We start from the raw sequence: 12,067 nt of genomic DNA, 5'->3' as shown, positions 1-12,067 counted from the left end.
GTGGAAGTGAGAAACTAACCTCCTAGGAGTCATCCCAGATAGAGTTCATCAGAATTCTGGAACTGAAGTACGAGCTGTAGACTACAACAACAAATGGCGATAGCTTCTCTGATAGGGGACCATAAGAACGCGGTGTAATGAAATCTAGTATTACCGTTCAAGAGTTATCATGCTCATTGAGTCGACCTTTATCGTTTAAACCATTTTATACGCAAAATACAGACAAAGTGATAAAATAATATAGTTCTCTTTCAAAAAGTAGAAAGTGGGAATTAATCTGTACTAAATTCGCGCTTGTTTGGAAACCACTTCATATCTATAAAACCATCTAGTGGATTTTACTCCCATAAACGAACATTAAGAGCAGATTCATAGCTCAAATCTAACCCAATAGTTTGAAACCTGTTTAAAATTCGAAAATAAGCCACAGTTGATCAAACAGATGAACAAGTGAGCAAATCGGTGCTGGAGTCCCATCATCCCTCTCGAACAGAAATATTCCAAACGAACTATTTCCCAATCTATACGCGGAATTTTCCCCTGGATCAGAGTTTAATCATTCCAGTTTGACTCGATTTACCCACCTGTGTATTTGTTATACGGCATGCTATCTGCAAATAACCGGGTCCCTTATTTACAGAGTTCATTCCAGGAAGCTGGGATAGCCCAAAGGCGCACTGAAATGACTGCAAGGATGGGGAAGGGCGCAAGAGGAGACAATGAAAGCGCAAATATTGTGTTTCATCTTTCATTCAAATACTCTTATAATTGGTTCGAGTTTCATTCATTTTTTGGTATTCATTTACATCGGTAAAATTCTGAGAACTTTCGCTCTCCCCTATACAAGGAATATTCGCGTTGGCGTTCCTGCAGATTATTATTATTGAATAAAAAATGAAGGGGCTTGAAAATAGAAATGTTCCTCGAGTGTCATGTCTCCTCAGAGTATAATTATTTATCTCATTAGGAGTTTCCAACACCGGAGAATATCAGGTGAATGAGAAAAAAATATTTTCCTTTTGAAAAGAGCAGCAATTAAAGCATGCTTGATCTTCATTTGCTCGCAAGTTCTTCCTTGTTACTCAGCTTTGATCGAAAGATGAGTAGCCTCATTGCATTCTTGAGCAGAAAAAACAATTAATAATAATTAACGATGGCAATAGAGTTCTACAATTTCTGTCTGTTACGGTAGGTATATTAAATACTAGCTTATTACCTGTAGATGTCACATTGTTTGGAAATGATGAAAGATTCATTTGTCTTGAAGCCTTATTGAAATAAATTAATTATGATTTTTGTGATGAGAAGCAACGCAGTGTTTGAAAAATTAAAAGTCCAAGAATCTCAATGTTTTATTCCAGAAATTAAATATTACTATGAAAGACTTATATTTTATCCAAATGAAGAATTCATGTGAGCAGCACTTATTAAATTGAATCGAATTACTCTATCTGAACGCAGTAGGTATGTACTTACATTTTTGCATAATAAATAACAATAAATTATAATCAAATTGGAGTATTTAATTCGCATTTTGACGGCTATGAGAATTCTCTTGCTGTAATCAAATGAAAAAATATAGATATACAACCATTTTAATCTCCTAATATGGTTTCTGCTGACTTTTTCCACTTCGAGAAAACCGTTTTTGAATTTCATTCTTCGAACAGATCGCTCTGTCATTTCCTCACGATGTCAGTAATTTCTAGATTTTAAGGTGGTAATGGTCTTGAACGATGAGATTTCTCACTGATAACAAAACTGCCCTGAAATTTGATTCTGTTAATTCACTAGAACCGGTAGAAATTCGAAAATTATATCGAAAAAAAATTATCCAATGTTTCCATGACCACAAAGCCAGCGCAGTTAAGATTCTAAGTGTTAATTCAGTGACAATAATTCGAACCAAGTGGAAATTTGATATACACACATCGTCAAAAGTCTTGGCCATCTAGGTTTCTCAAGAAATAAACGATCTATGTTCTGGAAACGAGATTAATACTTTTCTCTATTTCAACTGCAATATATCTGATAGGAAATCTTTGTTTGTTACTTTTCGCTTTGTGCAGGATGAGATGAAATAGGAAAAATGAGAAAAAATTCTAAGTTTATCGATTATTTATTTTGATTAATTATAGTTATTGCACAACTGAATACAAATTCAATAGTCCGTATTGCCACCTCTTCCTTCAACCAACTGCCCAATAAGCCTAGGCATTCCAAGAATCAAGTCATTCATGAAATTTTTAGCATCTCGTTCCATTCTTCCTGAAGGGCTAAACCCAATTCCTGAAAAGTTGAAGGTGGGTTTTGGCAATTGGATGTTGCTCTCCCTGAGTAATCCCATATGTGCCCAATTGGTTTCATGTCTGGCGAGTTTGCTGGCCAGTTCATTCTCTGGATATTGTTCTTTTGAAGAATGTTTTGAACCCTTCGTGTGCGGTGTGGTGGGATGTTATCATGCTGATAAATGAAATTATCCCCGAAATCGTTGCGCAGAGGACAATGAGTGGTTCAATGATGATTTGTACGTAGTTGACACTAGTCATTGTTCGCTTTTGCGAATGACCAAGGTCAAGGTTATTATTATTATTATTATGAAGTCGCTATTACTGTCCATAATGTAAATAGATCAAATATTTTTACAAAAACTGTCAGATATTTCATAAGTTGTCAAACTATAATAATCATGGACCTATACATTTCTATAGCAACCAACCATTCCAACAATTGCGATTTCTATAAAATTTAATTTTAATTTATCACTACAGGAAGAATGAAAAGATTGTGGGAATTTGCAGATACAATATCATACATGTATCTCCATAAACAATCGAAGAAAAAATTATATGTTTAACACGGCAGTAGAATGACTGCCTTGGCTGAAATCCTAGACTTGCTACGCTCGGCTATGAACTATCAGCCGCGGCAGTCAATCTACTACTGCCTAGTAAAACAAATAACTATATTTTGGAAAATACTGTGTAATGCTGACTTTTCAGGAGCGAAGAACGAGGAAGCATAGCGCCACACCCATTGGCAGCGTTTTTTTCCTCCAAGGATCCCAAAGGTTTATTTTTATAACAAACCGAAAACAATAACTCTTTTCTTGATGACCCCACAGAAATATAATCAGAGAAATCGATTGCCGCCCTAAGTCTAAGCAGCAATTAAATCTTCCGACGTTTTCATTTCACTTAATGCGTCCATTAAGGAACAGTTTCATTTTTATTCCGCCACTGAATAGAGCTCGAGTGCCAGCCAGACACTTTCCAATCAGATGGAAATTGGCGTCAGCAGATATATTTCCGTCCTCGGAGTCACACTTGAAGGATCAATGGATCTTGCATAATCAGCTTTCCTGCAATTACACAAGCCGCTGGTTGCAGTGTCGAAGATTCTGAAGCGAATATGAGAACTACTCGATATCGATCATCTGACGTCGGTCGTCCCACTTCACTTGAAGGGGTGCATGTAGAGGGTTGGCGCGATCACCAGGCCAAACACGTGAATTCAAGAAAACGAGACTTGAGCAGATTCTTTATTTCCCTTTATATGTTTCTGTTCTCTCATATCGGGACTCTTAGTAATAGGTATTGCAGTTTGATATTAGTTGAATAATGAGTGGGCTTTCACTCATTCATATATTTTCACAAAATACATTTTCCATAGTTACAGTTGAATTTGTTATTAGTCAGTTTTCATATAAGTCAGTGAAAAGTAAAGTGTTGTTATTAGCCAGCACAAGAGTCGTTTATTAGCCCCAAATTACAGCATACAATATCATTTGGTCCTTGGAGCCGGATCGTGCAAAAATGTAACTGTATGCTTCAAGTTGGGGCTAATTAACGACTCTTTTGCTGTCTAATAACAACGCCTTACTTTTCACTGACTTAAATACAAACTGTTTGACTAATAACCAATTCAATTGTAAGTATGGAAACTGTATTTTATGAAATTATATGAATGAGTGAAAACCCACTTATATAAGTATATTAGAAGGATTCCAACGGATGACATTCTTTCAATGTGAACTTTGAGATAAATAAGATTACAATAAAATAAACGTACAATACAACAATACAATCTGAAGCAATCATAAGAGCGAATGCCGTTATATTTAGGTAAAACCAATATTGTTCATAGCCCCCTCAAACAAAAACGTTTTTTATAGATCGAGATGTGATCTAAAACGTATTGAGGTTTCAAGTCCGTATCTTGCCTCAAGGAGAATTGACAGCCTCGAGAATATTATTAAAATTTTCAGTTTACATCAGCATAATAATGGACTATTCAATTAACTATAGCCTTTTTCGCGATCTACGTCATCGTATCAATCAGAAGAATGGTATAAACTTTCCATGTAGGAACTTTAGATTTTTCGTTTTTTTAAGGGTTTGGGAATAAAAATTTTAGTGAAATTTTCCGAACAAAAAATTTTCGGATGAGTACGGAATTCGGCTCATTGGGGATGGTTCATCCTATTATCGCTTACCGATTGTTCGTAGAGCTCACAGTTTATGAGAATTTTGAACTCGAAATTTGGAAAAAAACCGTAAAAATTGAATTTCTACACAAAAATCGTAATATATCCTGAAATATTGTTCAAAGCCCCCTCAAACAAAAACGTTTTTTATAGATCGAGATGTGATCTAAAACGTATTGAGGTTTCAAGTTCTCATCTTGCCTCAAGGAGAATTGACAGCCTCGAGAATATTATCAAAATTTTCTTTGAAAATTTCAGTTGACAGCCTATAAATCCTGAAATAATGGACCAATCAGTTAATTACAGTCCGAGAGTCTTAATTAATCAATCTTTAAGATTCTTCTAATATTGCCAGTTACCAAAAAGTGATTTATTGCTTCGATAACCCAAACTCTGCAAAGTTTGATACGTTGTGTAACAATTTCATCAGGATCGAGATTCAGGCCATTTCAAATAGCAATTCATTTGCACTACATGTCCTCCCATACCGACATAAAGGGTTAGTTACTCCGAAGTGGTAACAACACATCATACGAATGAGTATACATAACCCCGGAAGGTGAAAGAGACCAAGCAAGATACTCACGTTATGTCTCCAACTAACTTTGTAGACCCAAGGATTCGACTTTATATTACACTCGAAGTAAACATCCACTCCCTCCTTGATGGTGCTCCCATTAAGAGTGCTTCCAAGTTCCAAAGTTACTAGAGGAACATCTGAAATTATAATAGAGAAGTGGAATTAGACAAATATTTACAGGCAAGGTTCAGGTTTGCCATAAATGCCGCCACAAATGTTTCCCTGCTGTAAATGTTTGATTATTGAAACAACTGTGACGACGCAATCAAATATCGTTTCTCTTATTACTTTGGGAGAGAAGCATTGCGAAAGATATTGGGTTTTTATGGTACATTTTCCAGAGCCTGAGGAAGATGTTCTTTAAGTTTGTTAGAATCGCATTGAACTCATCGACAAAAAGATTCAATCACTGTTAATTTCACCTTATGGTTTATTGATTCTTTTTCCGAACAGGTCGTTCTATCTATTTCTACCCATCATCACAAGCATAGATTATTCGAGAAAAATATCGCAAAATGTTGAGATTTCGCATATACATATAGTTAGAATAACCATAGCAAACGTCGTGCAGAATTTCATGGCATCATCAGAACTATACGAAATTCAAGCAAAAAATCCAATATCGAATGAAGCACTAACTTTTAAGCGCTTGTTTATTCATTAGATAATTGAAGACCACATGAAGAGTTGGAAATATAAGATATTCAACGATATTTCAGGAAACACTCATGGTCTAGTGGAAGAGTGCAACAATCCAAAACATCTGCCTGATATGATATCGAATGAACGAGTCTTTCAATGGCAAAGTGGGGATGGTCAGAGGGATGCACTGCGCCTTGATATTGATAGTCGAAGTAGCCAACCGAGGGATGTGTTGTATGACCATATCGTTCGAAAATAAAGTAGATTCTTCGTAAATCGAAATGTTTGATGTAAAACAAAAAAATGAATTACGTACGGAGCTTTCCTCGGAAACTATAAGAGTTAGTTGACTCGAGAAAACGATTTTTGTATTAAAGCAGAAAATTCTGAAAAAAAATTAGAAAAAAATCATTCCTCAAAAAATCACTAACACAATCATGAAATTGAAAATATAAATTCTAGATACCTTATATTTATATACTCTACCACGAATTCCTATAGAACTTATAGTTTCTGAAATATGAATTTTTCAAATTTTCCTTCGAATTTTAGCACTAACGACCCTGGATTAAAATCTCATCACTGGATCTTCATTCAATTGATGAATTAATTTTGTTTCTCACGTTTCGAGATATTTTGCTTTGGAAGAGAAAGCATGAGTTTGCAAGTGATTTATTACAAATTTTAATGTGACTTTTTCATTCAAAATCCGACATTGAAAAAATTATCAAGCTATAACTATTGACTCAGAGTATAATCTCATATTATGATGTTTTGCGAACTCATAGTCATTTATCGGAAATGAACGAATAGTCGAAGAGTTGCGGCGATATCGATAACTTTTGAGACCTCGAACATAACAAACATGTATATATCTCAATTTCCAGGGCAAAGAAATCTTCGAAGTGGGCATAGATCTCGAGTTTTTATTCTCCAGCACACACCAGAGACATAGACACAATTAAAACTTTCCTTGTTTACGTTTTCACGTCCCAACCATCAAGAGCTCCATGAAAATCGATAACAACGGACCGATATTTCACTGGACCAAAAAAAGTGCCCTTTTACGAAATGAAATTAAGGTATTCTATATGCGGTTTTGCTTATTCCGGTTATGTCATAAATATAACGGGAGATGAATGGAAAAATTATGAATTTTCCCGATATTTTCTGCCTGGGACGAAACCGCATAACATATGGTCGCAAAAATAACTGTTTTGCATACGCGCAGGGCGTATAATTCCAGTTGTTTTTCTAGCCGGTTACTCAGATAACGCATAATTTCCATTTAGTGCCGGGAAGAACAAGTTCCATACATATTTATTAGACGAGTTCTCTGAACCACATCCGAAGTGATATTTTCACTTCGTTCCCTTATTTACAGTTTATTAATGGGAATAACTCGAAGTGCATTTCTATGTTCTTTGGAAACCCCGTTCGTTAATATGACCGAGGAACATAAACTTGACAATTGCGTCATTATACTCCTCACAGTTTTGGTTGAAACAATGCTAATTCGAAGAGCACTAAGGTAGAAGGAAAACATAGACGATAGTTCAATTATATCAGTTTGACAATGAAACGCTCGAAGCGTTTTATGATCCTTCTACACCAAACAGCATCAATAGCTGTATTTTTGTTTCTTTATGTATTTCTTATAGAGTGAATATTCTTGAAGCACCTGGAATTTTATTCAGTCTCTCAGTGTAGAAATGAAAAAGTTCCCTTGCAATACATTTTTTCACTCCTTGCTGAGGGGAACTTTCATTTATGCCAGATATTCTGAATACTGGATTCTTATAGTATTTAAAACATGTTTAGTTGTGCCTGGTCGGCGCTTTATACCATTCGACTAAAATAATAATTGCTATATTTCCTACTTTATGTGGAAAAGATTGAAATATAATAAGGTGTAGTGAATCTGTCTGCTCACTGATGGCGTTATGGGTGCTCGCGCCAGTCTACATCGGCGCCAGCGTATTGAAAGGGGGTCGTTGCGTTGCAACAGGGTCACCTCTCACGATGGTGTGAGAGGATGTGTCCTAGGTAGAGATCGCTGGATAGCCTAACCGATGAGTCCAACAGCGATATCGGGATGAAACACAAAACCCCTGGAAGAGGCACACCTGTACCTTGGTTGGAGAACAATTCGCCAAAAAGGTTTTATACCCCGCAGCATTCTCGTGATCTGCCAAAGTTGAACTATTCTTTTTTCCTCAGCGTTTTTGAGATCCCACCACTTTTCAGGATGAGTGAAGCAATATTAAACGTTTCTCTGATTTACCGTCCTTTTTTACCGCATGCAAGAATTCAAAAAACGTTTTACGTCTTTGTTTTTTAATCTCAGAAGAACCGCATTTTCAGCCTTTGACAAGACTTTTTGTATAATATTTTCATGTAAAAATTCATTTCTTTATTATTGCATTGCAAAAGGCAATTAAACCGATTGATTGCTATGTCACAACTGATGAATTGAAGATATTCTACTCTTAAAGATTTTACACTTATCACACTATTGTCCAAAGAATTTCATCTGTCCACTACACGGTTAGTGAGGAAATTTTTCCGTACATTCAATCTGCAATGCTCAGCTAAAAATTTGTAACCGTGACCCCTCAGGTTTCGATTTGAATTCATATGGAAAATTTCCATTTTACAGAGGTAGTGACCGCGAAGGATCTTGAATGTCTCGATAATGTCGCCTCTGATTCTTCTGTCATGTGGGGAAGTCAAGTTTAGTATACTGAGTCTTTCTTCGTATGATTTATTTCGAAGTGATATAGGGATTTTGGTGAACCTTCTTTGGACCTTCTTCTTTATTGGTTGTCAAAATTGTCGAAAAATATGATAAATAGTAGTGATATTATTATGGTTCTGAAAATTGAATTGTGGAATTGTCAATATCTGTATTCGACTTGGCATTGCACAAAATCGGTAAAAGAAATAAAGCTTCACATTTTTCTTGATCTCTCAGCTGCGCTGCAATTTTTTCTTGTCATGGAAGCCTTTTGCGGAAAAACAATTAGTTCTCTACGGAGAGCCATTTTTTGCAGCTCAACTGAAATTATTAAATATTCAGTCTCGCCCCAAAAAACAATGCATGGCAAAAATGAAAGCTGATCTCAATGCGCACTTTTCAGAATTATAGTTCATGACATCATCCGAACTCAACAGCTTATTTCCAGTCATACGAATAACTACGGCACCGTAACTCAGTCTAAACCTGGCTTTCACTCTACAATTTGAAACTAAATAATCATCCGGTTGAAAGTCCCCTGAGTCGAGGATCATTTTGGAAATCTCCATAATTCCTCCAACTTCAGCATTCGTGACTAGTTTAAACCGCATAATACATAGGTGTTTGGGGTATTGATATACCCCTAAACAAACATGATGTTTAGATAGTTGGTCTATTTACATATTCCCATAAATATATGTCGCCACAATGAAACTGAGGCACTAGATTATCTTGTTTTGGTCACGTAAGAGGGCTCAAGGTGTAATTATGGGTTGGTATAGGTCGAGACCTGGAATCTTTCAGTGAAATAGTGGCGTGGGGCACGACTTTAGATCGCAGTGATTTTATTGATTTATTTTCATTATTTGGAAGAATAGATATTGCGGTGAAACGTGATATGTGGCTGCTCTGATAAATGATAAGTGGGCTGCATCTTACATAACTCTCGATTGCAAGTTGTGTTTGTTAACTGTTTTATATTAAGTGTTAATCATTATGTATCTCATCCAGACACATCCCTCCTGAGCACTGAACTAATTAACATATGCATGGAAGTTCCTACTTGGGGGGTTTTCATAGTGAAACTTTTCGTCAGAATAGTAGGGAGAAGGCAACACAATTAAATGCTGCAAATTTTGTTCAGGAATTCATTATTCCTAGCAAGCTCTCAGAATACTCTTATGAGAAATTTTGAATTCCATACTAAGCGATGTTCACACAGAATTATCTGTTCATATTATGTGTGTTCAATAACCTCTCAATTATTATGTTTGGAATCATTTCCCCATCAGATGCTATTAATTTTATGTTGTAAATCTCCCAAAAAGGTTTGAAACTTTGACTATCAGTTTTTGAATTCCATGAAATTGAAAAGATCAAATGTTGTTATTGTCTTGGCTAGCCTGAACTAACCTTGAGAATAGTCATGGAAAAATCTTTAAAATGAGCCTATCTACGTTTTAGAATCAGTTAACAAAGAAAGTTGACGGGAAATCCAAATCAAATCACAACCAGATCTCCTTCCAGATCCTCAAAAATTGATTGTTTCAGATTTAATGGTTTAAGAATCCGATACAAATTTTTTGATGAAAATCAAGGAATTTAAGTTAAGAATGCAGAATGTTTGGGAAAATTGAGAAAAATTCAAACCTTGCATACACCACAATAACTCTCTAATTTGTTCTATAATTTGTTGCCATTTTGAAGGAAATAGCATTCTATTTCAGGCCGTAGCCCCTATTGGCAAAAAATTTAGTCAATTTTTACAAGTCTCTGTTGGAGAGAATTTTTCACAGTAAAATTGTTCGCAAAGAACAGGAACAGATGGTAAGCACTTGGTGTCAGGTCCGGACTATAAAGTGGATGCATAAAAACTTCCCGAAAGCGAGTCACTGTCGATGTGTGTAGCCTGGTCGCTTCTCGGCGATTGTTTTCTTCAGACGGTCAAATTGTATACAGTACAGTTCCGAGTTAATAGTTGTGCCGTAGCGGAGCAACTTGTAGATAATTCTTGGCCGATCCCACCAAACACACAGCAAAATCTTCCTGGTCGTCGATCCTGGCTTGGCCATCACCGTTTTCGCTTGACGTTGTCGTAAGTGATTCTCATCACCACTCACCAACTGTTTCAAAAATGGGTCGATTTTCTTGGGATTCAGCAGCGATTCGCAGGTGGAAATTCGGTTTATGAGATTTTCTGCTTTAACTCGTGTGGTCCCATACATCGAGTTTCTTCTTGAGACCAGCCTTATGCAAATGGTTCCAAACGGTTTTTTTGCATTCTCTAGCTCTTGGGCAATTGAAATAGTGATCACATTACGGTCAGACTCGACAATGTTCATGATTTTTTCGATACTTTCGACAATTGGCCTTCTAGTGCGTGGTGGACTTGACTGGAATGGAATCGCCTGGTTCGCATTTTCGCCTTTATCGAAGAAAAACTGTAAAATAAAGCGTATTTTCATTAGCTAGTGTCCATCTGTGACGCTCAAACTTAACTGATTCAACTAATCACAAAACTGTCACAAAAGTTCTTGTAGTAAGAAATCTCATCTTTCTAACGCCATCTAATGGAACCCGATCGGACTTACCCAACGCGAGATAGAGTTGACGCCGGAAGCCATCTATCGAAAAAATAATGGACTTCTTTTAACTACACCTGATATGTGTGAATACTGTTCTATGGGTTCCAAAGGCATTATAGTCGCACGCATAAGCGAAAGCTCAAAAGCTTTTCACGTCAAGTCAATGCTTCTTTTGAATTTTCATAATGAGAAATGTTCAGATTCCGCCATTTGTATGTGTACGCGTCGATGTCTATATTGTTTCTATAATATACTGCTCATTTTTATTGACACAGATCAGATGGAAAATAATGAATTTTTGTTATAGTCGAAATATCGGATGAAATAATGTCAATTAATTCAATGATGTTTTCCAAAATAGTGACTCATTACCACACTGATTCAGGATTGGATGGAATTAATGCTTGTAACTAAGCCAAAGCCTCTGATCTTGTAGGTAGGAACCTCGGTTCATGTTTGCGGAACTCATTACTGCAATTCAACGAGTCGAACAGGTATGATGGATTAAGGTCTGATTAGTCATTAAATTTCACATGTTGGGGTGTATTTGTCGATCAACCTCCCTTTGTCTCTTGGGTACGTATGAGCATGTGGTGACGTTTGACCCATTTGTATGTTATCAGATACATGGTCAACGATTATATTTTTGAGAAACTTAGACTCAATATAACAACCTAATGGAGCATTAGGATCAAGGGGAAACAAAAAAAAAATTGTCTAGGTCTAGATCGATGCCCACCAACTTAATTTAGGATGCTGATTCTGTCGAAATTGCTACTTAGTCTTCGAAATCTTTCGCGTTATCCTGCAGCAGGTACTTGTATTTCTTCCTTGTATTCACGTGGACTGAGAGGTTAATTGTTTGAAAATTCAGTAATAATATTTCTGTGTTGTATTTCCTCGTGAAGATGAGACCATGAGGAAGTTGAAAGTTCCTTGGTAGCTCAGTTGGTGAGAGCGCTGGACTAGTGATTCGGAGGTTACGGGTTCGAGTCCCGTTCGAGGAGGTTATTTTTCCGGAATTGAAAAATTGTCTG

The 12,067-nt window shown here is 36.4% G+C and overlaps 1 protein-coding gene and 1 non-coding gene across 3 annotated transcripts in view; one reads left to right on the top strand and one right to left on the bottom strand.

Moving 5' to 3' along the window:
• LOC123683162 (synaptogenesis protein syg-2-like) overlaps window positions 1-12,067 on the bottom strand; it is a 554,553-nt gene that overhangs the window by 62,828 nt on the left and 479,658 nt on the right. For both annotated transcript variants that reach the window (XM_045622065.1, XM_045622072.1), the window contains exon 8: window positions 5,073-5,203. In XM_045622065.1, the coding sequence (XP_045478021.1) occupies window positions 5,073-5,203 (131 nt within the window). The remainder of the gene's footprint in view (window positions 1-5,072; window positions 5,204-12,067) is intronic.
• Trnat-agu lies at window positions 11,964-12,037 on the top strand. Its single transcript has one exon. It is a non-coding gene; the product is annotated as a tRNA-Thr (tRNA).

Source organism: Harmonia axyridis, chromosome 1 (genome assembly GCF_914767665.1).
Source record: "Harmonia axyridis chromosome 1, icHarAxyr1.1, whole genome shotgun sequence".
NCBI classification, from domain to species: Eukaryota; Metazoa; Arthropoda; class Insecta; order Coleoptera; family Coccinellidae; genus Harmonia; species Harmonia axyridis.
Note: the sequence above shows the minus strand (reverse complement) of the source record. Positions and strands in the feature narration are given on the sequence as shown.